This window comes from Mus musculus, chromosome 16, assembly GCF_000001635.26.
Source record: "Mus musculus strain C57BL/6J chromosome 16, GRCm38.p6 C57BL/6J".
Classification (NCBI taxonomy): Eukaryota; Metazoa; Chordata; class Mammalia; order Rodentia; family Muridae; genus Mus; species Mus musculus.
In genome coordinates this window covers 36,963,376-36,990,762 of record NC_000082.6, presented here as the reverse complement: position 1 = coordinate 36,990,762, position 27,387 = coordinate 36,963,376, and the positions used below count along the sequence as shown (strand labels likewise).

At 42.6% G+C, this 27,387-nt stretch overlaps 1 protein-coding gene across 4 annotated transcripts; it reads left to right on the top strand.

Moving 5' to 3' along the window:
* Window positions 1-232: 232 nt before the first annotated feature.
* Fbxo40 (F-box protein 40) lies at window positions 233-27,302 on the top strand. 4 transcript variants are annotated; one of them, NM_001358217.1, is made up of 4 exons: window positions 296-659; window positions 11,985-12,014; window positions 20,020-21,936; window positions 24,478-27,302. In NM_001358217.1, exons 2-4 carry the CDS (start codon window positions 12,012-12,014, stop codon window positions 24,688-24,690), a joined length of 2,133 nt encoding a protein of 710 aa, NP_001345146.1. In that variant the 5' UTR covers window positions 296-659; window positions 11,985-12,011; the 3' UTR covers window positions 24,691-27,302. The 4 variants fall into 4 exon arrangements, with proteins under 4 accessions (XP_006521946.1, NP_001345146.1, XP_006521945.1 ...); XM_006521882.3 differs by lacking the exon at window positions 296-659 and adding an exon at window positions 679-762; XM_006521883.4 differs by lacking the exon at window positions 11,985-12,014 and having other exon boundaries at window positions 233-659.
* Window positions 27,303-27,387: the final 85 nt, after the last annotated feature.

The window sequence follows — 27,387 nt, the reverse complement described above, 5'->3', positions numbered from 1 at the left end:
GTTCCTTGGACTTGCTAACTGACTGTTTCTGAATGACAAACTCTCCCTTTCTCTGCCACCTGGGAAAGGCCAGGGCCAGAGGAAAGCAGATGCTAACCTGTCCTGAGAAGAAACGGGAGAAGCAGAAGCATGGAACTGTGTCCCTTGCACAACTTGCTACTTCAGCCAGTGAGGGGCTTGGGTGGAACACAGGGTTATAATTAGAGCAAGAGGCCAGCTGCTTCTCCCCCAGCTCCTGGACACAGCTGGACCTGCCCACGGCACACACAGGACTCAGGCTGTGTTGGCCTTGCTCTGACCCTTCTTGCAAAGGCTTTCCTCCCTCCTCTGTGAAACAAAGTCCGGGGTTGCTCTAAGCGCTACTTTCCCATGGGCTCTCCTCTGCCCCTCCAGCACTTAGACATTGAGTGTTGATAACCTACAGAGACGAAAGAGGTCGTAAGCTGAGCCCGGTCACATTGCCCTGTGATATAGTTTTATTTTTAACTTTGAAACGCTTGAACTATGTCAGTTGGCGTTTTCTCCCTTTCGCTTGCCTTTCCAACAGAACTTGGGTGCTCTGCTGCAGCGGAAGCACCGGCACCCACCTCCTCCAGACCTGCTTGATCAACGGCAAAGGGCTGGTAGCTGCGGATGCTGAGCCAGCTTGTACCGTTTAGGTAAGATTTTTTCAAACACCGGCAGGTGTGACCCAGGTTATTTAGATGATAAATGGGTGGACCGGACCGAGGCTTACTGTGCATTTCCTTTGTACCGTGGAAGGTAGGTTATTAAACTTTGTTACATGTGGGTGATGGGGGAAAGGTTGGTAATGGAAAGCCCTGGCCATGTGTAAGGTGTTTTGGATTTTAAATCCTACAGCAGTTTGCAATGTCAGCAGCCTTCTGCCGGTTTAGGTTTTCTACTACAGTCAACCAGAGCGATTCAGTGCTACCTTAGTCACACAGTGGTGACAGGGGAGGGCAGTGTGTGGTAAGGGAAAAAGTAGACACCCAGGGTTAGTCCAAACGCTGCAATGCTGTTCTCCAACCACCTCTGTGGCTTTAATTGCAAGTCATGGTCACAAGGCTTAAATTCCATCTACTGAGCCACATCGCGGTCTAATGTACCACAGCGGTACTTCAACAGCACTGGCTGCTCAAACTCTGCCTGCAACCTGAAACTCAGTTTTGCCTAACAAAACTGCTTCAGGGCAATTCCTTCCCGCCCATTTCTCTTGGGGGTGTGTGGGGGGGGGGCGGGGGGAAGCAGCCATGAAAGTGAAAACTGAAAATCATACACAGACTTAGGCACCCGAACTCAAAACTGTGACCAGCTTGAGGCGAGTACACCCAGAGCAGCAGAAGTGAAGTGATGAAAGATATTCATGGTTTTAAAAGCTTAAGAGGCAGATGGACTACTCCTAGCTCCTGGAATATCTGCATCTCAGCCTTCCTAATGCTGTGACCCTTTAACACAGTTCCTCATGTTGTGGTGACCCCCCCCCCCCATAAAATTATTTCATTGCTACTTTGTAACTGTAATTTTGCTACTGTTGTGAACCATAATGTAAATACCTGATATGCAGAATATCCTTTATGTGACCCCCCACACTCCACCAGTTAAGAACCTCTGCTATATATTGTTATGTGCATGAAAAACGTTAGCAACAGTAATGGGCCCTGTTTATTTCCTTATGTTTCTCTAGTTTAGAGTTCAGCTGAGGTCATCCTGGGAAGTGGCCCACACGGAAAGGGATCTGTGGTGTTCGGGTTCGAGCCATCAATGCTGAGTCAAACTACTCAGATGCCTAACTTCTAGCTCCCTCTTGTAGCCCACTATAACCTCCAATGTACAGGAGTAACCCCGAATCTGTCTATACAGGAGTCTATGTTACTTTCCTACCTATTTGTTTAGGCACAGTCAGTTCCCTGTGGCATTTAATTTTTCCAGGGTTTCCATGGCAATGAATCAGAAATGTACGGTGGGCTGCTATCTTTATGAGACTTGGGTATGTTAGCTTAGAAGTCATCACGGGGACAACAGTTGCCCGTCACCCCAGTTAAATACTTTATGAGCCAGCACCACAGAGGGTTATAGCATTGATATCAATGTATAAGTATGGACAATGAGAATCAAAGCTGGTAAGTAAAAAGATTTAAAGACAGAGTGACTTCTAGATGTGAGGTCTGCAGATTGTAAAGCTGACTGGACCCGGGGAAGCACAGTTATGTAGGGCATGGGGAGGTTGCTGGTATCACAGCCCGGAAGCCCGTGAACCATATGTGTGATTTATCCTCAGATGTCTAGGTGAGGTAAAATCTCAGGGAGTAGAGAGATGAATTTAATGGTTAACTTTATACATTTTCTTTCTCTAGAGTCAAATGTCTTCATAGCAGGGAAGTGGGTGAACAATGAATAACTAAATGACTAGGTGGAGGGTGAGAGAATTAGGAGTTTAAAAATACCTTTGCCCTTTGCCCTCTAATCTTGGCCCTCTAACCTTGCCACTTTCACTGAAGCTGAACAGAAATCAATCATTATTGTGAGGGCTGGCCACATGGGGAGTCAGAATAGTTGCACACCACATGAAGGGCACTGAAAGGGCCATCTGCTTAAAAATATCTCCCTGACATCAAACCTGTTTGTCACTAACTTTAAAACCAGAGTAAACCCTGTTAAAATGATCTGTTAATCTCATTCTTTCTTACTTGATTTAACTACACCTACTATGTGTTATGACCCAATGACACTTCCTAACCGTCTCCTCTAACCTCCCAGACTCTGTCCCCTTGGTACTATCTAAGCTCTTAGCATACCTTTGGCCACCTCCACTAGCTGTGTAGTAGTTGGGTGGTGCTGCCATTTCTATAGACTAGCATCTGGGAACAGTGGAAACATAGCCTGAGACTACAAGCAGAGAGTGTTAGAGTGCACACAAGACATGGTCCTCCTTGGAGTCTCAGGTTTGCCTTGGAAAATTGGAGATGTAAAACTTGGACTGTCAGTACTGCCTGGGGAAATTCCAGACTTCCCCCCAGTCCACTGAACTCTACTATAAAGACTGCTTCCGCAAATGGCATGTGGACTGAAGTTGAAGAAATCCTGGAAGAAATCTGGTTTTCTGCCTCTCAGACACCTCTGAACAGCAGAACAGCTGCAGCTGTCCTGAAGAGCAAGTCCTGGTGACTGCTCTGACAGGGCTCAGTGTGTGTTCCCAGTCAGACCCACGCAAGTGGCTCCCACTCAGTGCAGGCTTCCTTTACCTAAGGGGCTGAACAGCTTTCCTCTCCTGCTTCCTCTCTCTCATTAATTAACAGGAGAACCTGTTAATTAATTAAGGAGAACTGATAGCCACCACTTTTCTAAAACAGTACAATCTCTAACTACATTTTAAATATTTGTTTTTAATTTTTTTTATTCTTTATATATTTTTGTATAGTTGAAGGTTCTATGCTAGGGACACTTACTCTCCAGTTCCTATTCTAGTATATTCCTTGAGACATATTTATACCCTCCATTAATATTCTGGTCAGAGGTCTTTCTACCGTCTGGGTATACCTGCCAGTTGTGGCATTTGCTCAAAGCTGCTAATCTAAATGCTCACTGTTCCTAGTGGCAAAAGGAAGTTCTCTATTTTAAAAAAAATTCAGAAATTAAAACATAATTACATTATTTCTCCCCTTTCTTTTCCTCCCTCTAAGTGTTTTCATTCCAATCCATGGCATCTTTTTAATTGTTGTTACATACCTCTACCTCCACCCCTATGTGTGTATATGTGCATGCACATGTGTGTGTGCACATGTGTATGTGTACATGTATATTCCCAAATATAAAAAAAATACAACCTGATCAGTTCATATAATGATGTTACTTTTATTACATGTTTTCAGGGCTGACCACTTAATATTGGATAACCAACCCGTATTTTTTTCTCTTGGGCAGAGTATTTCTCTCATGCCAGTATTCCTTACTTACCTGAAGTCCTTTGTCTAGTGGTAAGGTCTCCTGAGATTTCTGCCTTCCATGTAAGCACATATGTTGCTTTTCTCCATCTTCAGGATTTGTTTAGGCAGTCGTGTTGGTGAGACTTCATGGGTATAATTTCTTTGACATTTCTAGAAGACACAATCTTGTAGCCAACTTCCTATTCCTCTGGCTCTTACAATGTTTCCACTCCCTCTGCCACAATGATTCCAGAGCCTTAGGTGCAGGAGTTGTGTTATAGGTGTGTTGGGACTGGGCTCTACAATTCTGCGTTTTGATCAGTTGTGGTTGTTTGTAATGGTCTCCATCTGTCTTTTTGTTTTGTTTTGTTTTTGTTTTTGTTTTTGTTTTTTTGTTTTCGTTTTTGTTTTTTTTTGTTTTTTTTTTGAGACAGGGTTTCTCTGTGTAGCCCTGGCTGTCCTGGAGCACACTTTGTAGACCAGGCTGGCCTCAAACTCAGAAATCCACCTGCCTCTGCCTCCCAAGTGCTGGGACTAAAGGCATGCATCACCACGCCCGGCTACCATCTGTCTTAGTTACTGTTCTATTGATGTTCTATTGGTATAAGGAGACACCATGGCCAAGGCAACTTTTAAAAGAAAACATGTTATTAGAGGCTTGCATATAGTTTTAGTTTATAGCTCAAGACCATCATAACATGGAGCATGGTGGCAATCAAGCAGGTTGGACACTGGAACGGCAGCTGAGTTTCACATCTGATCTGCAAGCTGTAGGCAGAGAACTAGAGACTGTGTCTGGCATGAGGTTTTGAAATCTCAAAGCCCATCCCCAGTGGCAACACCTCCTCCTACGAGGCCACACCTCCTAACCCTTCAAATGTCTGTGGTGGCATTTGGAGGTGTGGCTTTTTTAGAGGAGATGTGTCACTGGGGCTGGGAATTAAATGTTTCAAAAGCTCAATGCAGTCCCAGTTCGCTTTCTCTTTCAGTCTCATGGTTGTAAGCCTCAACAAGAGAGTTCTCAGCTGCTGTTGCAGCACCCTGCCTGCCTGCCTGCCCGCCTGCCTGCTGCTGTCACGCTCCCTGACATGTGGAGAGCTCTAACCCTCCGGAACTGTGAGACCAGGAAGTTGCCTTGGTCATGGTGTTTTACCACAGCAATAGAAAGGTAACTAAGGCACAGTCTGTGGCAAAGAGAAGTTTCCTCTGAGGGCTGTAAGTGACACTTATCTATGAGTATAGGGACAAAAGTTTAGAACATAGATATGCTGGTTTAATAAAGAGGTAGTTGTAGGTTTTCCTCCAAGATCCATGACTTCACTCGTTCTGGGTGGTTGGCCAGGTTTCCAGGATCAAACATGATTTTTCCTTTTTGGTAAGCAGGCTTTAAGTCCAATTATAGCACTGATAGTTACCACTAAGTACACGTGCTACCACTCCACCCTTAGGGTTACCGTGCCATGCTGTGGTTCATAGGCATCCTAGCTGAGTGGGACTACTGATGGCTTCCTCGCTTTGGTACCTTCTGGTACCATGTAAGCTACATGAAGGGAGGAAGCCTTCACATCTGATCCAGCTTGCATCCTTGGGACTTGAGACTGAAGTGCATGGTGTCTTCAGCAATAGGGACACACCTTCCACCTCTAAGGGCAACCAAGGACAACAGTAATAGCGTATAATGTTTTGGGAGTTTTTTGGATAACCCTGACCAACAACTCAAAAAACCATGGCTGGTCTTGGAGTTCTGGTTTTTGTTTTAGATAGTCTATGGCTCTTGAGGAGCACTGTTAATCCAGATGGGAAATTTTTATTTTATTTTATTTTTGTTTTTCGAGACAGGGTTTCTCTGTATAGCCCTGGTTGTCCTGGAGCTCACTTTGTAGACCAGACTGGCCTCGAACTCAGAAATCCACCTGCCTCTACCTCCTGAGTGCTGGGATTAAAGGCATGCGCCACCACGCCCAGCTGAGAAATTTTTATTTAAAAAAATATGTCATATATGTATTATATGTCATATATTACATATTAAAACATATAACCTATATTATATAATATAATATGATTTTATAATTATATAATTTAATAATTACATAAATTAGTAGTTATATAATAATCATGATTATATAGCATATTATATACATATTTTAAAACACTTGTATGTTTATATTTATATATTTATATATTATAACATAATTATATTATATGATATATAATTATTATATAATTATAATATAATATAAATATAGTTTATATAGTTATATATAGTTTATTTATAATATATAAATGTATTATAATTTAAATATATTTATATATTTATATTATATTATATCACAATAGAACATATATTTTATATTATTATAATATATTCTATAATAATTATAATATAATCATATTATGCTATAATATGATTACTATATAATGAATTATACATAATATATTATATTTTATAATATATTGTATATAATTATTATAATAAATATTTATATACAGACTTACATGTATTGTAGGTACTTTTAAGTAGATAGTAATGAGGTTCCTTTTAACTTGTTCAGTCACCCTTACAGTTTTCCCCCAAATTCTTCTTTATTTAATTCCCACCCCTTTTCTAATTAAATCCCCTCTCCATTTTCCACATTTCTCCCCTTGTACACTGTTATCCACCTCTTTATTGCTCTCTTGCTCTTTTTCCCACAATGGCTCCCTTTTACTTCCTTGGTTCCTGCACTTACTTCAGGATAACCTGCTCACATCTGGAAATGTAGAGCTACGACCCTCAGATGGGAGGGCACATGAGATTTGGGTCATTCTGAGTCAGAGTTACCTCTTTCAGTGTGATTTCTCTAGTTGTACCCACTTGCATGAAAGGTTCATGGTTTCATTTTTCTTTCAGGCTGAGTAGTAGACCACAGTGCACATGGGCTGCATTTTCATTCTCCATTTGTCAGTGTAAGACATTCAGGTTGTTTCCATTTCTTAGCTCCTGTGAGCAGAGCAGCAATGAACAAGTTATCAAGTAATCAATTCACTGTACAAATCTGCCAGGCCCTAAGGGATTTCCTGAGGTGTATGGCTTTCAATACTAGCCCAGGAAAGTGCCAGACAATAATTTAGACTATCAAGAGTTCTAGATTGCCCCATATGCCAATGAAAACAATCTCCCCCAAGTATTCAATGAAAGGTTGAGATGTGATTCTCATGTTGTTGGGTTATGTCTGTCTTTCTCCTTTCTTTTATGGTCAAAATCCCTCAGGGTTATATTTATTCAACACTGATCCTATCTCAAAGTCAGTCAGCTGATGTCATTCTAGAGTTTGGAATGAGATCTTTAAATAGCAATATTTAAAAAGGAAGAGAGGCGATGCCCCAGTGTAGGGGAATGCCAGAACAAGGAAGCGGGAGTGGGCGAGTTGGTGAGCAGGGAGAGTAGGGATGGGATAGGAGTTTTTGGAGGGGAAATGAGGAAAGGGGATACCATTTGAAATGTAAATAAAATATCAAATAAAAATTTTTTAAAAATAAAAAGGATGAGAGGAGCATCTTTGTTGACAGCATGCAATATTTTCTCTTAAAGGAATACTTTCAAATAACCTCACAGGAATAGAGACCAACAAAGCGATATTATATCATTCCTAAGAAAAGTATATGGTTCCTAAGAACCATACTCCAAAACACTTAAAGGGAAGACTGGCTTAGAGCCATCACAGTGCCTGTAGCCAAGCACATCCTTGCTGGTGAGCAGAGTTTTCACTCCTGGAGTCCAGGAAACCAGCCAGAATCTTTGCTTCTTGTCCCAGACGTAGAGCTCAGTATCGTGACCAAGTGCACTGCTTACATGATGCTGGACACTGCTTGGGTGTTGGTAGTTTCCTTGCATGTCCTCACGCCCTTTGTGATCTCACTCTTGTCTACCTGAAAGCCAGAAGGGATCCAGAGTCTTCCACACTCCATCCTTATTGGTTGGCTGCAATTCTTAACAGGTGCCATTCCTCCCGATTGACCACAATCCTGTCAGCATCAAAGCTTGTGCCTCGCCCTTCTTATCAAACATGTTTCAAATGAGCAAGGGTCCCACAGCTGAAATGCCAGAATTGTTGTCTGAGGATTGCTCACAAGCATCATGTGGCCATGACTGTTATTCTTCTTTGAGGTGGTGTTCCTTTATATCTATGACAACATAGTCCTGATTCACTCAACCTTCTGGTCTGTCCTCTGGATGCCCTTCTTCCTAATGTCCCCAAAGTGGTCGGTCACACATGGCTTGATATTAATACTTCATGTCTCAGATATCTAGTCTGTGTTCTCATTTCCCACTTAGAGCTTCTTCTCTCACTTGGGTAGTTTCCACATCGACATCTCTGCACCCAAGTTCCTCTTCTCATCACAAGATTGCCATCACCTTGAACAACTTATACCAGACTTGTTGGACTCATCTTGCCTCCTCAAATAGCTCCTTCATAGATTTCTGTTTTTCTCAAAAATTGTAGCCATTTTTCTTTCTTCTTGCTTTAAAATCTTGGTATTGACTTTAAGTGATTTTCACATCTCCAGTCAGGAACAAACCAGATCCTCATGTGTTGCCTCTTGTCTGCTTCGTCTCTGTTTCTAGCATCTTCCATCTCACCTACACAACTGCATCATAGTCTCTACAGTAGTTTCCAACTCCAGACCCTTTTACCCCATCCCAGTTAGCTCCTAAATTACAATGTAAAATACCTCCTTATTGTGTACCAAATAGTTCCAGATTTCTTAGTCTAATATTTTAAGAATTTCCATACTAAATCCACCATGGACTTTCCCCACTAGGAATGAATGATCTCAAACATGGCAAGGGTCAGCCTGCACATTAAACTGGTGTTAAACTGTTGATGGACCATTGCACACAAAGAAGTGTTCTTTGAATTTACTCCATTCTGTCTCAGTATATCACAGTTCGTTTTAGTTACTATAACAAAACACCAGAGGCTAGGTAACTTATAAACAACAACTTAATTCTCACTTGGAGGTCCATTGTGGATTTGCTGTGTTTTGAGGGCCTGTTTGCTGGGTCATAGCCATCTTGCTTTGATGTACTGATGTGACAGAAGTGATTAGGGTTCTCTCACAGGCCCCTTTTATAACAACATTGACTTTGTTCATGAAGGCTCTGCTCTAGTGATTCTATCTCCTCCCAAAAGTTCCATCTCCAAATGTGATCACATTAGTGATTAAATTACAACATTAAAAACTTTGGTGGACATAACATTCAGCCCACAGTACAGCCCAACCCTTTCAGCCCTTTGACCCTGTAAGAGCTTTCCTTGGCTCTCACATCCTGATTTTCTACTACCGGGCCCTGAGCCTATTTGATGCCTTGAGTTTCAGCTTCTTACCTGTCTCCTGGTTCAGGGTGGCAGGAGACTGGAGCACTCTGGGATGATCCTTCCTCAGGATTACTCAGTAAGCCTAGTGGGGTCTAGAATGAAGGTGCGGGATAACTAGACTGAATGTATGTTTTCTTAGTTTGGTTTCTACCTCTGCTCTAAACAGCATAGCCAGAAGCAACTTGTGAAGGAAAGGGTTTACTTCAGCTTCAGGTTTACAGTCCATTATGAAAAGAAGTTAGGCCAGAAACTCAAGACGGGAAACTGGAGGTAAGAACTGAAGCAGAGGCCACAGAGGGATGCTGCTTACTAGCTTGCTCCTCATTGCTTGCTTCGCCTGCTTTCTTACATGACCAGGGACCACCTGCCCAAGGGTGGCACCATGCATAATCGGCTATCCCATACCATATAAATCATCAATCAAGAAAATGCCCCCAAAGACTTCCCCATAGGCAATCTGATGATGGCTTATTCTCAGTTAAGGTTCCTCTTTCCAGATAACTCTAGCTTGTGTCAAGTTGATGAAACAAACAAAAACCAGGACACGTATTGAGGGTATAATTCCAGTATTTCTCCCACACAGGAACAAGGGTTTCAGTCAGATTCTATAATATCACAGTGCAATAGGACCATCTGTGAAAAAGGGAATGTTCTCTTCTGTGTCATCCAACAGAGTAGCTACCTGCAGATGTGGCTACTGAACACTTGGAGCATGGCTGGCACGAAGGAGGATTTACTCATCTTATTTCATTTTGACCAAACTGAAACAGCCACAGGCTGATGACTACAATATAGGACAGTGCAGATTTATAGGTATACGAGTGTCACCTCTGATCCTAATGAAAGTGTCTTATGTCTTGGTTTGAAAGCACCCTGTAAGACTCATGAGTATTACTGACACATAGAGTACAGTCAACAAATGTTTGTTGGATGGGTAGACAGTAGACAGATAACAAAAGCAAAGAGAGAGCGCCATTGTAAAAATTCCTTAAAGATGTGAGGGGTTATTGCAAACTAAAGATTAAAAAAAAAAACTTCACTAAGTTCAATACATTGCTACTAAGAGAATTCTGTTGCTAGCTAGGTGCGGATTTTAATCCCAGAATTTAGGAGACAAAGACTTGCAATCTCTGTGAGTTCAAGGCCAGCCTGATCTACATACAGAGTTCCAGGTCATCCAGGGCTACATAGTGAGCTCCTGTCTCCTCGTGTGTGTGTGTGTGTGTGTGTGTGTGTGTGTGTGTATGTACACGCACACACATATCCAGTGTGGACATTGGTTTTAGTTTTTTTGGATGAGATGATGGTACCATGAATTCCAGAGGAAAAGGTCCATGCTGAAGTGCTTAGGGATGAAGAAGCAGCATTAGTATCTTATTTTCTCATTGGGCAGCTCTAACTACTCAAGAGGAGGAGGCACAAAAAATGGCAAGAAGCTAACAACTGTTATAGTGGTGTGTAGTGAATTTCTTATTGTATCTGTTAATTCATCTTTTGTATGTGTTTGAAAAAAATTAATGAAGAGAAATTACCTACGACAAGTTGCCAAATTCTAAATTAATTAAAAAATAAAAATGTAAGGTTGTGCAGTTTCTGGCTTTGGGGCACCAAGCTTCCAGCTCTGCCTCAGCAGAGCACACAGCTGGAACTGCCTTGCTGACTCTCTAGACCAGCTGTTCTAACTTAGCTGCATGTGGGATCTAGCCTGTATACTTTGTATTTGCTCAAATAAAATGTTGTTTTAGATTGATTTAGTGGACAGGACAAAGTTCTGAGGACATTTTGACATATCATGTGGTAAAATATTTTGCACTATGATGACATAGAAAACACTAATTTTATAAGACCAAATGTGTAGGTTACAAGAGCACTGTTCTAAAAATGTCATGTATCTTTAACTCATTTCTCCCTCTCAGAAGCGCTGTGAGGTAGGTGTTGCCAACCTTCTCCTTCAAAGAGGGGAAATGGATCTAAAAGATGCTAATACTCCCAAGGCCTCATAGCTGGGGGGAGACCTTATGCAGTCAGCCTCCTGGCCACTCCACTCAATTAAACTCACACAAATCTGACTCCCACATTCTCTGGAAAACTCAGGAGATCTGGTAACACACCCCCTCTTAAAACCAAGCAACCAGAGCTGGGTAACCTCATTTCATCTAAAGGCAGAACAGCTTCTGTTCCAGTTGCCGCAGTCCCCACTGGAACCTGCTTCTAGGATTTGAGGGATTTGAGCTCTGACCTAGCCCCAGCACAGCTGAAGACACTAGGTGAGTGGCGTAACTTAGGGATGCTCAGGTCAAGCTGGACATCAAGCTGCTTCCTCAGTAGACATGAAGCCCCATGGGAAGGCAGAGGAGATTGGGGCTGAATGGGAAATTGAAGGTAGACAGTGAAGAGAAGTTGCAAGAAGCAGAAGTCACAGACTCCATAGTTGGAATAGGTCCCATCAGGGGACGTGTGGGTCAGTGCAAAGAGCCTGGGCCAGCTAACCAACCTCCACACATAGTGGATGAGTGAGCTTGGATAAGATACTTAGCTTTTCTAGTCTCCATTTTCTTGACTGAAAATTGGGGCAACTCCCCTAAGAAGGAGAGCAGAATTAAATTAGAGACTATGTGAAGTCTCTTTGGTCATTGATCATATAAATAACTACACATTTTCCTTTACTAATAATTCATATTTTCATATTTCTCCCCAGAGTTAAGAAGCCAGAAGCAGGGAAGCCATGGTAAGTATCAGGATTCTGTTGGAGCTTCACTGTTGAGTGGTCCAGGTCTAACTTTATTTATTCCAGAGCCCAAGCAAATGACTATAGATGTGACTGCTTGTGTTAATGATCTCCGTTATTGAGGACTAGACACTGACTAAAAGGAAAGATGATAAAGATTTGTGAGCAAGGATTTATAGTCACTCAACACATAGAACTAATAAATGACAAGATAGAAATATTAATTATTCTTATGTAGTCATTAGACATTGTCATATATATATATATCATATATAGTATACATATATCACATATGTATGCTAAATTATTATGCAATATCAATAAAAAACATTAAAAATGCCAGTAATAACTTCAATGGCTATGAGTTCCTTCATTCAGGAAGTATACTGAACACCTACAGTGACCTGTGTCCCGTACTAGATTCAAATGTGGACAAAACCAGGCTTGTCCTTGTCCTTCTGGAATGTCCTCTGGGATAGTTTGCTGGATAAATGACAACACACTCACGTGTTACATACATAGATACATACATACATACATACAAAAGCTTATAAAGAATAAATATTATTTTGGCATCAAATTAAATTATACACAAAAATATAATCGCAGTACATTGTAGATCAAAATGGGAAATAAAAAAAGAAATAAAAGCTCCAGAAACTATATAAATGCATGTCTTCCTGACTGTAGGTAGAAATTTTAAATAATATTTTTATTAATTTTTAAAGCCTTTTATACAACATACCTTGACCGTGTTTAGTCTTCCCCTCTCATCCTGCACCCATCCTTTCTGTTTTTCATGTCCTCCTTTTTTTGAATGCCTTCCTTTTTTATCTTAGAAGAGATTATCTCACAACAAGTAATAAGCATGATAAAAAAATATAGGTGAATTGGGATTCAGTAGAATAAAGAAATGTACAGGATTATTTTAAGAAAAATTCTAGTCTTGTGTCTAAAACGTACAAAAATCTTGATAGTTGTGCTGGCTAGTCTTCTATCAACTTGACACAAGCTAGAGCAGAGGTTCTCAACCTGTGGGTCATAGCCTCAAACAGCCTTTTGCAGGAGTCACAGATCAGATATTCTCAATATCAGATATTTACCTACCTAACAATTCATAACACTTAGCAAAATTATAATTATGAAGTAGCAATGAAATAATTTTATGGTTGGGGGTCACTGCAACATGAAGAACTGTATTAAAAGGTTGCAGCCCAGGAAGGATGAGAACCCTTGGGCTAGCGTTATCTGAAAGGAGAGAATCTCTCTTGAGAAGATTCCTCTACAAGATCCTGCTGCAAGGCATTTTCTTAATTGCAGAGGGGTGCCATCCCTGTGGTTCTATAAGAAACCAGGCTAAGCAAGACTTCAGGAGCAAGCCAGTAAGCAGCTTCCCTCTAGGCCTCTGCATCAGCTCCTGCCTCCAGGTTTCTCTCCTGCTTGATTCCTGTCTGGACTTTTTTTTTTTTTAGGTATTTTCCTCGTTTACATTTTCAATGCTATCCCAAAGGTCCCCCATACCCACCCACCCCCAATCCCCTACCCACCCTCTCCCCCTTTTTGCCCCTGGCGTTCCCCTGTACTGGGGCATATAAAGTTTGCAAGTCCAATGGGCCTCTCTTTGCATCTTTTGATATATATGCAGCTAGAGACAAGAGCTCCGGGGTACTGGTTAGTTCATATTGTTGTTCCACCTATAGGGTTGCAGTTCCCTTTAGCTCCTTGGGTAATTTCTCTAGCTCGTCCATTGGGGGCCGTGTGACCCATCCAATAGCTGACTGTGATCATCCACTTCTGTATTTGCTAGGCCCCGACATAGTCTCACAAGAGAGAGCTATATCTGGGGCCGTTCAGCAAAATCTTGCTAGTGTATGCAATGGTGTCAGCATTTGGAAGCTGATTATGGGATGGATCCCTGCATATGGCAATCACTAGATGGTCCATCCTTTTGTCACAGCTCCAAATTTTGTCTCTGTAACTCCTTCCATGGGTGTTTTGTTCCCATTTCTAAGAAAGGGTAAAGTGTCCACACTTTGGTCTTCGTTCTTCTTGAATTTCATGCGTTTGGCAAGTTGTATCTTATATCTTGGGTATCCTAAGTTTCTGGGCTAATATCCACTTATCAGTGAGTACATATTGTGCGAGTTCCTTTGTGATTGGGTTACCTCACTCAGGATGATACCCTCCAGGTCCATCCATTTGCCTAGGAATTTCATAAATTCATTTTTTAATAGCTGAGTAGTGTTCCATTGTGTAAATGTACCACATTTTCTGTATCCATTCCTCTGTTGAGGGGCATCTGGGTTCTTTCCAGCTTCTAGCTATTATAAACAAGGCTGCTATGAACATAGTGGAGCATGTGTCCTTCTTACTGGTTGGGACATCTTCTGGATATATGCCCAGGAGAGGTATTGCAGGATCCTCCGGTAGTACTATGTCCAATTTTCTGAGGAACCGCCAGACTGATTTCCAGAGTGGTTGTACAAGCTTGCAATCCCACCAACAATGGAGGAGTGTTCCCCTTTCTCCACATCCTCGCCAGCATCTGCTGTCACCTGAGTTTTTGATCTTAGCCATTCTGACTGGAGTGAAGTGGAATCTCAGGGTTGTTTTGATTTGCATTTCCCTGATGATTAAGGATGTTGAACATTTTTTCAGGTGTTTCTCTGCCATTCGGTATTCCTCAGGTGAGAATTCTTTGTTCAGCTCTGAGCCCCAATTTTTAATGGGGTTATTTGATTTTCTGGAGTCCACCTTCTTGAGTTCTTTATATATATTAGATATTAGCCCCCTATCTGATTTAGGATAGGTAAAGATCCTTTCCCAATCTGTTGGTGGCCTTTTTGTCTTATTGACGGTGTCTTTTGCTTTGCAGAAGCTTTGCAATTTTATGAGGTCCCATTTATCGATTCTTGATCTTACAGCACAAGCCATTGCTGTTCTATTCAGGAATTTTTCCCCTGTACCCATATCTTCGAGGCTTTTCCCTACTTTCTCCTCTATAAGTTTCAGTGTCACTGGTTTTATGTGGAGTTCCTTAATCCACTTAAATTTGACCTTAGTACAAGGAGATAGAAATGGATCAATTCGCATTCTTCTACATGATAACTGCCAGTTGTGCCAGCACCATTTGTTGAAAATGCTGTCTTTTTTCCACTGGATGGTTTTAGCTCCCTTGTCAAAGATCAAGTGACAATAGGTGTGTGGATTCATCTCTGGGTCTTCAATTCTGTTCCATTGGTCTACTTGTCTGTCACTATACCAGTACCATGCAGTTTTGATCACAATTGCTCTGTAGTACAGTTTTAGGTCCGGCATGGTGATTCCAACAGAAGTTCTTTTATCCTTGAGAAGAGTTTTTGCTATCCTCGGCTTTTTGTTATTCCAGATGAATCTGCCGATTGCCCTTTCTAATTTGTTGAAGAATTGAGTTGGAATTTTGATGGGGATTGCATTGAATCTGTAGATTGCTTTTGGCAAGATAGCCATTTTTACAATGTTGATCCTGCCAATCCATGAGCATGGAAGATCTTTCCATCTTCTGAGATCTTCTTTAATTTCTTTCTTTAGAGACTTGAAGTTCTTATCATACAGATCTTTCACTTCCTTAGTTAGAGTCACGCCAAGGTATTTTATATTATTTGTGACTATTGAGAAGGGTGTTGTTTCCCTAATTTCTTTCTCAGCCTGTTTAACCTTTGTGTACAGAAAGGCCATTGACTTGTTTGAGTTAATTTTATATCCAGCTACTTCATTGAAGCTGTTTATCAGGCTTAGGAGTCCTCTGGTGGAATTTTTAGGGTCACTTATATATACTATCATATCATCTGCAAAAAGTGATATTTTGACTTCTTCCTTTCCAATTTGTATCCCCTTGATCTCCTTTTGTTGTCTAATTGCTCTGGCTAGGACTTCAAGTACAATGTTGAATAGGTAGGGCGAGAGTGGACAGCCTTGTCTAGTCCCTGATTTTAGTGGAATTGCTTCCAGCTTCTCACCATTTACTTTGATGTTGGCTATTAGTTTGCTGTAGATTGCTTTTATCATGTTTAGGTATGGGCCTTGAATTCCTGAACTTTCCAAGACTTTTATCATGAATGGGTGTTGGATTTTGTCAAATGCTTTCTCAGCATCTAACGAGATGATAATGTGGTTTTTGTCCTTGTGTTTGTTTATATACTGGATTATGTTGATGGATTTCCGTATATTGAACCATCCCTGCATCCCTAGGATGAAACCTACTTGATCAGGATGGATGATTGTTTTGATTTGTTCTTGGATTCGGTTAGCAAGAACTTTATTGAGGATTTTTGCATCGATATTCATAAGGGAAATTGGTCTGAAGTTCTCTATCTTTGTTGGGTCTTTTTGTGGTTTAGGAATCAGAGTAATTGTGGCTTCATAGAATGAGTTGGGTAGAGTACCTTCTGTTTCTATTTTGTGGAATACTTTGTGAAGAACTGGAATTAGGTCTTCTTTGAAGGTCTGATAGAACTCTGCACTAAACCCGTCTGGTCCTGGGCTTTTTTTGGCTGGGAGACTATTAATGACTGTTTCTATTTCTTTAGGGGATATAGAACTGTTGAGATCATTAACCTGATCTTGATTTAGCTTTGGTACCTGGTATCTGTCTAGAAACTTGTCCATTTCATCCAGGTTTTCCAGGTTTGTTGAGTATAGCCTTTTGTAGAAGGATCTGATGGTGTTTTGGATTTCTTCAGGATCTGTTGTTATGTCTCCCTTTTCCTTTCTGATTTTGTTAATTAGGATGCTTTCCCTGTGCCCTCTAGTGAGTCTGGCTAAGGGTTTATCAATCTTGTTGATTTTCTCAAAGAACCAGCTCCTTGATTGGTTGATTCTTTGAATAGTTCTTCTTGTTTCCACTTGGTTGATTTCACCCCTCAGTTTGATTATTTCCTGCCTTCTACTCCTCTTGGGTGAATTTGCTTCCTTTTGTTCTAGAGCTTTTAGGTGTGTTGTCAAGCTGCTAATGTGTGCTCTCTCTAGTTTCTTTTTGGAGGTACTCAGAGCTATGAGTTTTCCTCTTAGGAATGCTTTCATTGTGTCCCATAAGTTTGGGTATGTTGTGGCTTCATTTTCATTAAACTCCAAAAAGTCCTTAATTTCTTTCTTTATTCCTTCCTTGACCAAGGTATCATTGAGAAGAGTGTTGTTCAGTTTCCACGTGAATGTTGGCTTTCTATTATTTATTTTGTTATTGAAGATCAGCCTTAGTCCATGGTGATCTGATAGGATGCATGGGACAATTTCAATATTTTTGTATATGTTGAGGCTTGTTTTGTGACCAATTATGTGGTCAATTTTGGAGAAGGTACCATGAGGTATGAGAAGAAGGTATATGCTTTTGTTTTAGGATAAAATGTTCTGTAGATATCTGTTAAGTCTATTTGTTTCATCACTTCTGTTAGTTTCACTGTGTCCCTGTTTAGTTTCTGTTTCCATGATCTGTCCATTGGTGAAAGTGGTGTGTTGAAGTCTCCCACTATAATTGTGTGAGGTGCAATGTGTGCTTTGAGCTTTACTAAAGTTTCTTTAATAAATGTGGCTGCCCTTGTATTTGGAGCATAGATATTCAGAATTGAGAGTTCCTCTTGGAGGATTTTACCTTTGATGAGTATGAAGTGCCCCTCCTTGTCTTTTTTGATGACTTTGTGTTGGAAGTCAATCTTATCAGATATTAGGATGGCTACTCCAGCCTGTTTCTTCATACCATTTGCTTGGAAAATTGTTTTCCAGTCTTTCATTCTGAGGTAGTGTCTATCTTTTTCTCTGAGATGAGTTTTCTCTAAGCAGCAAAATGTTGGGTCTTGTTTGTGTAGCCAGTTTGTTAGTCTATGTCTTTTTATTGGGGAGTTGAGTCCATTGATATTAAGAGATATTAAGGAAAAGTAATTGTTGCTTCCTGTTATTTTTGTTGTTAAAGTTGGCATTCTGTTCTTGTGGCTGTCTTCTTTTAGTTTTGTTGAGGGATTACCTTCTTGTTTTTTCTAGGGCGTGGTTCCCGTCCTTGTATTGGTTTTTTTCTGTTATTATCCTTTGAAGGGCTGGATTCGTGGAGAGATAATGGGTGAATTTAGTTTTGTCGTGGAATACTTTGGTTTCTCCATCTATGATAATTGAGAGTTTGGCTGGGTTTAGTAGCCTGGGCTGGAATTTATGATCTCTTAGTGTCTGTATAACATCTGTCCAGGCTCTTCTGGCTTTCATAGTCTCTGGTGAAAAATCTGGTATAATTCTGATTGGCTTGCCTTTATATGTTACTTGACCTTTTTCCCTTACTGCTTTTAGTATTCTATCTTTATTTAGTGCATTTGTTGTTCTGATTATTATGTGTCGGGAGGAATTTCTTTTCTCGTCCAGTCTATTTGGAGTTCTGTAGGCTTCTTGTATGTTCATGGGCATCTCTTTCTTTAGATTTGGGAAGTTTTCTTCAATAATTTTGTTGAAGATGTTTGCTGGTCCTTTGAGTTGAAAATCTTCATTCTCATCCACTCCTATTATCCGTAGGTTTGGTCTTCTCATTGTGTCCTGGATTTCCTGGATGTTTTGAGTTAGGATCTTTTTGCATTTTCCATTTTCTTTGATTGTTGTGCCAATGTTCTCTATGGAATCTTCTGCACCTGAGATTCTCTCTTCCATCTCTTGTATTCTGTTGCTGATGCTCGCATCTATGGTTCCAGATTTCTTTCCTAGGGTTTCTATCTCCAGCGTTGCCTCACTTTGGGTTTTCTTTATTGTGTTTACTCCCCTTTTTAGGTCTAGTATGGTTTTGCTCATTTTCATCATCTGTTTGGATGTGTTTTCCTGTTTTTCTATAAGGACTTCTACCTGTTTGGTTGTGTTTTCCTGTTTTTCTTTAAGGACTTGTAACTCTTTAGCAGTATTCTCCTGTATTTCTTTAAGTGAGTTATTAAAGTCCTTCTTTATGTCCTCTACCATCATCATGAGATATGCTTTTAAATCCAGGTCTACCTTTTCAGGTGTGTTAGGGTGCCCAGGACTGGGCAAAGTGGGCGTTCTGGGTTCTGATGATGGTGAGTGGTCCTGGTTTCTGTTAGTAGGATTCTTACGTTTACCTTTCACCATCTGGCAATCTCTGGAGTTAGTTGTTATAGTTGTCTTTGTTTAGAGATTGTTCCTCTGTTGCTTTTGTTACCCTCTATCAGCAGACGTGGGAGACTAGCTCTCTCCTCTGAGTTTCAGTGGTCAGAGCAGTCTCTGCAGGCAAGCTCTCCTCTTTCAGGGAAGGTGCACAGTTATCTGGTGTTTGGACCTCCTCCTGGCTGAAGATGAAGGCCCAAAACAGGATCTTTCCCAGAAGCTGTGTTGCTTTGGCCAGGAAGGTGGCCGGTTGTCTGGAGCTGAAAATGGCGCCGCCTCAGAAGCTCTGTGGCTCTCTCCTGTCCCAGAAACTGCTGGCCTCTGTATTCCACACCCTCACCCGTGCAGCCTGCCCTCCGCGGAGTCCCGGAGCCAAGGTGGCTCCCGTGGAGCCTGAGGCAGAAACCTCTTGGGCCGGGCGGACCCCTGTGCTCTCACCAGGAAGGTGGCCGGTTGTCTGTAGCCGAAAATGCTGTCTGGACTTCTTTTGATGGTGAATTGTGATATGGAAGTGTAAGCTGAATAAACCCTTTCCTCCCCAGCTTGCTTTTGGATATGATCTTCATTGCATCAATAGTAATCCTAAGATAATATGTTACAAATCACCCATAATACATAGTTTAGAAAAAAAAAACAGTTGTCAAATGTAGTCTATCACAGTCCAATCTTTGGGTTCTGTTTTGAGCATACACACCATTTACATAGCATAAACTACTAAAAAGACTATTCTGGATTTCTACGTCCCCAATTAGCTCTGCATTGAAGTTGCCACTGCAGTCTTAAAGAGACAGAAGATAAGTGCATTAAACCCACTGCAGGAGTGCACGCCATTCCTCTTCCCTAGCTCACCTGTCTTCTCTGCCATTGTCCCCACTGTATCCAGGGTCGGGCACGCAAGCCTCCACCTGCGCTGCACAGGCACTGTGAGGGATGCTTCAACCGCCACTGCCACGTTCCGGTGGAGCCCAGCGTCTCCTGCCTGGTGATAAGCTGCCACCTGCTCTGTGGCGCCACCTTCCACATGTGCAAAGAGTCAGAGCATACACTCCTCTGCCCTCTGGAGCAGGTTCCCTGCCTCAACTCTGAGTATGGCTGCCCGCTCTCCATGGCACGCCACAAGCTGGCTAAGCACCTGCAGGTATGCCCCGCCAGCGTGGTCTGCTGCTCCATGGAATGGATCCGCTGGCCAAACGTGGACTCAGAAACATTCCTTCACGAGAACATCATGAAAGAGACCCCCAGTGAGGAGTGTTTGGACACAGCCCTGGCCCTCCAGGACCAGAAGGTACTCTTCAGATCCTTGAAAATGGTAGAGCTTTTCCCAGAAACCAGAGACGCCACGGAGGAGGAACCAGACATGAATGGTGACACCAGTTGGGAGGAGACTGGGGGCGCAGTGGGGGGAGTGGATGCCAGGCTAGCACCAAATTCTTGTTTGCCGGCAACCAGTAGGCAAATGATGGAGCTCAGTCAGGAGGAACGAGATGCACTGGCAAAAACCAAAGAAGGGATGGACCTGGACAAGTTTGGCAAGTGGGAAAGTATGTTCAGCAAGGAGCACGCAGCCTCTGTTTTAACAGGTTCCTTGGGGAAGAGTGAAGACAAGAATGGGGATGTGGCTGGGAAAGAGCAGTGCTCCAGTAATGTTCGCATAGGGGATGCAGAGGGTTCTGCCGAAAGGAGAGGACCACAGGAAAGCCAGAAGTCCCAGGAACTTCCCGCTACCATGGAGATGACAGGGCTTGCTCCCTGGCAAGATGGTGTTCTGGAAAGACTAAAAACAGCCGTGGATGCCAAAGACTATAACATGTATCTGGTGCACAACGGGCGGATGCTCATCCACTTTGGGCAGATGCCTGCTTGTACGCCCAAGGAGAGGGACTTTGTTTATGGCAACCTAGAGGCTCAAGAAGTGAAAACGGTTTATACCTTCAAGATTCCCGTGAGCTACTGCGGGAAGCGAGCTCGCTTGGGAGATGCCATGTTGAAATGCAGACCAAGTGAACACAAGGCTGTGGACACTTCTGATCTGGGCATCTCTGTGGAGGACCTGCCCAAATCTGATCTCATCAAGACCACCCTCCAGTGTGCTTTGGAAAGAGAACTCAAAGGCCATGTCATCTCTGAATCCAGGAGCATCGATGGACTCTTTATGGACCTTGCCACCCAAACATACAACTTTGAGCCAGAACAGTTTTCCTCAGAGACAGTGTTGGCTGATCTCCTAGGCACTGCCCAACCCGGGGGCCTGCACGTGGAGCTCCACAGCGAGTGTGTGACTAGAAGACACAACAAAAGCAGCTCAGCTTTTACGTTCACCTGCAACAAATTCTTCCGAAGGGATGAATTTCCCCTGCACTTCAAGAATGTCCACACTGACATCCAGTCGAGTCTCGATGGCTGGTTCCAGCATCGATGCCCCCTAGCCTACTTGGGATGTACATTTGTTCAGAACCACTTCCGCCCCCCTGGACAAAAAGCAAAAGTGATCTATAGCCAGGAGCTGAAGACCTTTGCCATCAAACCAGAGGTTGCTCCGGAGCTGAGTGAGAAATGGAAGAGCGACCATCTCTCTGGCCGTGATGGGAAAAGCCTGAATTCTCTAACCAGCCTGCCCCTGGAGGTGTTGCAATACATTGCTGGGTTTCTGGACAGCATCAGCCTGTCCCAGCTGTCCCAGGTGTCAGTACTGATGAGGAACATCTGTGCCACTTTGTTGCAAGAGAGAGGGATGGTCCTCTCGCAATGGAAGAAGAAGAGGTATTCTCACGGAGGCACCTCCTGGAAAGTCCACAATCAGGCAAGTTAACATTCATTCATTCATTCATTCATTCATTCATTCATTCAGAGCTCTCTTGGGGACAAGTGCTGTACCAGGAGTTGGGAAAGATGCTGAAAATAACACTCACTCAAGGAGCTCAGTCAAGTAGGAAACAGTATATAAGCGTACATTCGCCATCATAGATGCTAATGTCTGCTTAGATGTCATGACTGTCTTTCACTAGCTCACTTATTCCATGCTGTCTCTCTTCTCCATCCTTCTCCAGCCTGGTCTATCCCAGAGACTTATCTTGGCAGCTTGCCTCAGCTGGCTCCCCGACCCTCTAGCTTCTTGTTAGGCTAATCCATTGTGAATGTTTCCGGAGGGGAAGGGAGGGGCAGAGGGTGGGGTGGGGGAGTGCTGAAGGTCTTCTCAGTGAGCTCACCTCTCCCCTTCAAGACACTGTGAAGTAGCTGTGTCCCTCCACTGAAGGTGGCCACACCAGGTGTCTTATTACACTTATTCTACTTGTTCTGGGTCTGGTGAACAGCTTCCCTCTTTCCAGGCTAAGAGCTCTGGATTTGCCCTTAGATTTATAAACCATCCCCCTTCCCTGATGAAACAACAACAAAACCCCCAAAAAAACAAAAAATAAAAAACAAACAAACAAATAAACAAAAAACCAACAAAACAAAACAAAACAAAAGCCCTACCTGAGTGTACCTCCTGCCCCTGCTTGGACTCTGATTGGTGTAATTAATACACAAACAAATTCATCCCAGTCTCATACCAACAGGCTTTAAAAACTACAGGTCTTATTTTAAAATCGTATGAGTTTGATTCATTGATTTCCCATAGCTGAATTGCTTGTTTAACATAAAACATTACATCATATCAATCAAATAATCTATTCCTTCAGTTAAACCGTGTTCCTTTTCTCAGTTGTTTTGTCGTCACTGAATTACAACTTCTACAGAAGTCAGACTCCTAATTCATCTTATCCAAGGTGTTTGTAGTATCTTTTCTCATAGCAAATGTGTAGAAAACATGAATCCTGAATATACGATGTCTATTTAAGTCATTAATGCCATTATTCTGTTTGTCCCAAATAGGTGGATATTCTCAAGTTGGTATGGAGGAATTAGAGTTTTTTATTTATTATGTCCAAATTATTCTGTGTATTTCCCTTAATTATTCCTTAAGCAGTCTTTCTGGAAAAATAATTACAAGACTTTCTGTTTTGTTTTGTTTTGTTTGTTTGTTTGTTTTTGAGACAGGGTTTCTCTGTATAGCCCTGGCTGTCCTGGAACTCACTTTGTAGACCAGGCTGGTCTTGAACTCAGAAATCTGCCTGCCTCTGCCTCCCGAGTGCTGGGACTAAAGGCATGTGTGCCACCACACCCGGCTACAAGACTCTCTTATGTATCTATGCATGTATCCACATGTTAAACACCAGTTGCTACCAACAACATTAGTGTTACATATTAGCTAGAACAAAGTACCACCTTGAGGAGTATGTCTAAGACCAGTACCTATCTTTCTCAGCACAATCAGATGGCAATAATTCAATTTACAAACTAAAAAAAATTTTGCTCATATTTGCCCCCAAATCAAATATTTTGGCTACTTTTGGATATCACTTGGGACAGGCTAATTTCTTTACAGAAAGGGAGAAAGAATTTACATGAGGCTAATGAGCACTCACATGAAAGTACTTTTTAAGTAAAACAGATGGCAGTTCTAAGATTTCAGGAACTTTTCTTGCACAGGAACAATGATCAAACTATGATGGTGGAGAAGTCAGGCCGAATGGTTGCCAGTGTATCTAACCCCAGCACCTCAAAACTGGTGACTTTGCTATACCAGTCCAGGTGGAAAAATCAATGTTTGACTGAGCACCACACTCACCGAAATCATCTTTGGAGGACTATTATTCTAACAAGATTCTTCTTTGTTAGGCTATTTTAAGTTTTAAGTCTTAGAAAACAAACATACAGGGTTAGCATAAATGATAAGAAGAACTATATTAACCTATAATATAGAGGCTTAATCGAGCAGCTCAGAGACCTTTGTTTCTCCTCACTTCTGCAATGCTGACTGCTTTCTAAGGTAGTTCTTCATAGGTGCCCCTGGCAGCTGCTGGGGGCTCCTTGGACCCCAGCTTCCTCCTGGTTCAAGCACAGAAGGTAAAGAGAATCAGCTTTTGGTGTCTCATTCGAAAGTCCCTGTGAGTGCTAATCATCAAGATTTGAGCTGTGTGTCCAGAATTATTTTCTGTTGCTTGTAGGGATGCTGGGGAAGGTATGTGTCAGTCATAGGGGAGCTGGGGAAGGTGTGTGTCAATTGTTTTGACATTAGGCGTCACAAGCAATTACAAAGCTGGCTGGGAAGATTATTAATCAGCAAGGTGCTAGGCACTAGGTGCAGGAAAGGGAGATATGAACGCCCTAGCAGTCGCTGGACACTTGGGAAACTGAATACAGGAGGACAGACTCATCTTGTACACCGTTCAGCCCCACTCCGCCTGTAAGCACTCAGTACTCCCTGCCTGTGCTCACCTTGAGCTTCTCTTCCTGGCAGATCTGGCAGTTCAGCAGCCTCTTCTCAAAAATCAACAGCTGGGAGTTTAATGACGTCACCTCCATGTCTGAGCACCTGAAAACCTGTCCTTTCAACATCGTGGAGCGGAAGACTGACCCGATTCGTTTGACCAGCATGTGCCAGCCCCAAGAGAAGGCCCGGGAGAGCTTAGTGTCCACCTTTAGGGCCCGACCACGGGGCAGACACTTTTGAAGATATGCACACCACTGCTCCTGGCTTCTCAGAGTACTCAAAGTAGGACAGTGTGCTTTGAGGAACCACTCTGAAACCTGCACATCTAGAAGACTTGTGGAGTCCTTCAGGCCTTAGCAACTACACTAGAACACTAAGGATATTTGTTTGTTTGTTTATTTGTTTTGTTTGAGCTATGGCTTATATGAAAGCGCCACCTTTTTTTGCCTTTATCTTACTTCTTTCCTCTCCTAAAATAGATAAGTCTAGGAGAAAATTAATAGCTTAAGGCCGTTTGATAAACGCACCCAAGTTCTTGGTTGACTGGAGAGCAAGAAAAGTCTGTAACCAGCATAGACTGGTGCTTCTACATTGAGCTGTCCAGTTTACAAACCACCTTCAAGTTCTTGAGGCAGGTGACCCAGGGACAGGGTCTGGGGTTTAGTGACTACCCAGGGTATCCAGGTGAAGGGAGTTCAACTGGAAGGTTCTGAAGCTTGCTTGGTCTCGACAACTCAGGGCTTTTTAGTCACCCTACTGCATCAAAGCCCAGATGGTTTCAAGGTGACCCAAGAGAATGGACCACACAGCGTAAGCACAGCAGTTTCACAGACACAAGCCAAAGCAAAACAGTGTGTTGCATATAGTCTTGGCAACACCAAGAGAAAAACAACAACTCTTTACAATGAGGGAAAGACCAAAAATCTCTGGAAGCAAAGTAGCAGCTCCTGGTTGAGAGCCACTGTCCTAAAGGATGCTACCCCAGCCATGGTAAGTTAGGAGGTGCTCACTGTTTACTGTGACAAATCTGACCTTACATGGCCAGCATAATTCAACGCAACTCTTACTCGTTTACTAAATAAGTTTTAAACATGGGACGATGCTAAATTGAGAACCAGATGGGGCTGATCTACCCAATATGGCTTTGGGTCCTTGGGCCACATGAAGTAATACATCTTCCCTGCCCTTTTTAGGGAAACTGGAAACCAGGAAAGTCATTCATCTCAGGTTAAGTTCCTCCTCCCTTAATTGGTGCCATTTTCCAGCAACCCTAGATGTTCTCAAGCTAATAATAATCATAATCATAAAGAAAAAGGGAAGGCAGGCATCACAGGGAAACAGCCAAGAATCCAAATAATGAAGGACTCTTGCCAATCTGTGAGCTCGTTGTCTGGGCATCTGTCTGTCTGACCATAGTTCAGAGCTGGTGCAGATGAAGAGGCTGGTGCAGATGAAGAGGCTTGTGCAGATGAAGCTGCTGCCTTTGCAAAGGCAGCAGAGCAAGCCCATTCTGAGAGCGTATTCACTCTCTGCTGCATTCCTCACGTTTGTTAACACAATGCTATTATTTATTCCTAATCTTTACAGTTTGGTTTGGATTTCACAACCACTTTTTTGGTGCAAGTCATGGGTTTTTTTAGAAGTGTATCTAGAGTGTTCTCTAAAACTTTGCTCCGTGAGGTTGAGTAACTGAAAGCAGCTAAACAATGAGGTTGGCGAGAGGAAAGCGAGCTCTTTGGGTCTCGACTCTGTGCGTTGGGAATCTGGTTCTTCCCACACAGTGGAATGTGGTTCTCCCAGCCTCTCGGGGTCTATTAGAGAGAGAGAGAGAGAACTATAGACCATGGAAACGAACCCTGGACTCAATTACATGAGCCAGGCGCAGCAGAGAGGCAGGGAGGCCACAGGGCTCTGCCACCTTAAGCTGTACTACCCTTTTCTAGACATGGGATCCAGGTGTCCTGGTATCAGAGATCCTTGCCCTCCTAAAGCCACTAGACACTCTTAGCCCACTTGGATCTGTTCTTTGGTGTTAGTCTTTTGCAGAGAGGGGCAGGGAACCTTCCCTTCCTACTTCCAATCCTCTAATCTGTGGTTCTTCCTAGAGAATCACCACCTGCCAGGGAGTCAGAGAGGTGGCTCAGTTAGCCAACTACTTGCCTAGCAAGCAGGTGGGCCTAATTTGGATCTCCTGAACCCATGTAAAATGGCAGATGTGGCAGCTTTTGCTGATAATCTCAGTGCTGTGGAGGCAGAGACAGGAGGATCCCTGAGCAGAAAAGCCCTACTGATGAGCTCCAGGTCAAACACAAATCCTGTTTAACAAGAGGCAGATTATATTCCTAAGGACTGACAGCTAACATTGCTCTCTAGCCAACACACACACACATCAAGTATATAAAAAGTCTGGTTTTCCCAGGCAGGAAGCTAACCTCATACAACTACTAAAGCCAGCAGAGGCTGAACTGCCTTAATCTGGATGTCACCCAACCCTGCTATTCCACATTTCTGCCATTCCCAGGTACGCTGCTTGGTTTTATCAACTTGACACAAACCTAGACCTATCTGGGAAGAAGGAATCTTAGTTGAGAAAATGCGTCCTAAAATGCCCCGTAGGCAATTCTGTAAGGCATTTTTAAAATTAGTGGTTGATGTGGAGAAGCTGGCCTGCTGTGGGTGGTAACCATCCCTGGGTGAGTGGTTCTGGATATAAGAAAGAAGGCTGAGCAAGCCAGTAACCAACACTCTTCCCTGGCTCCTGCTTCAGTTTCTGCCTCTAGGTTCTTGCTCTGAATCCCTGCCCTGGCTTCCCTTGGTGATGGAGTGTGAAATAAACCCTTTCCTCTCCGAGCTGCTTTTGGTCATGTACTTTATCCTGGCACTAAAAACCTTAACTAAGGCAACAGGTTTGTCTGTTTAGAACTGGGGCTAAGGTAC

Bases quoted from the DNA above. Each gene is read 5' to 3' on its own strand.
- Fbxo40 (NM_001358217.1), top strand. The intron at 21,937-24,477 runs GCAAGTTAACAT...TCTTCCTGGCAG, and splicing joins CCTGGAAAGTCCACAATCAG to ATCTGGCAGTTCAGCAGCCT.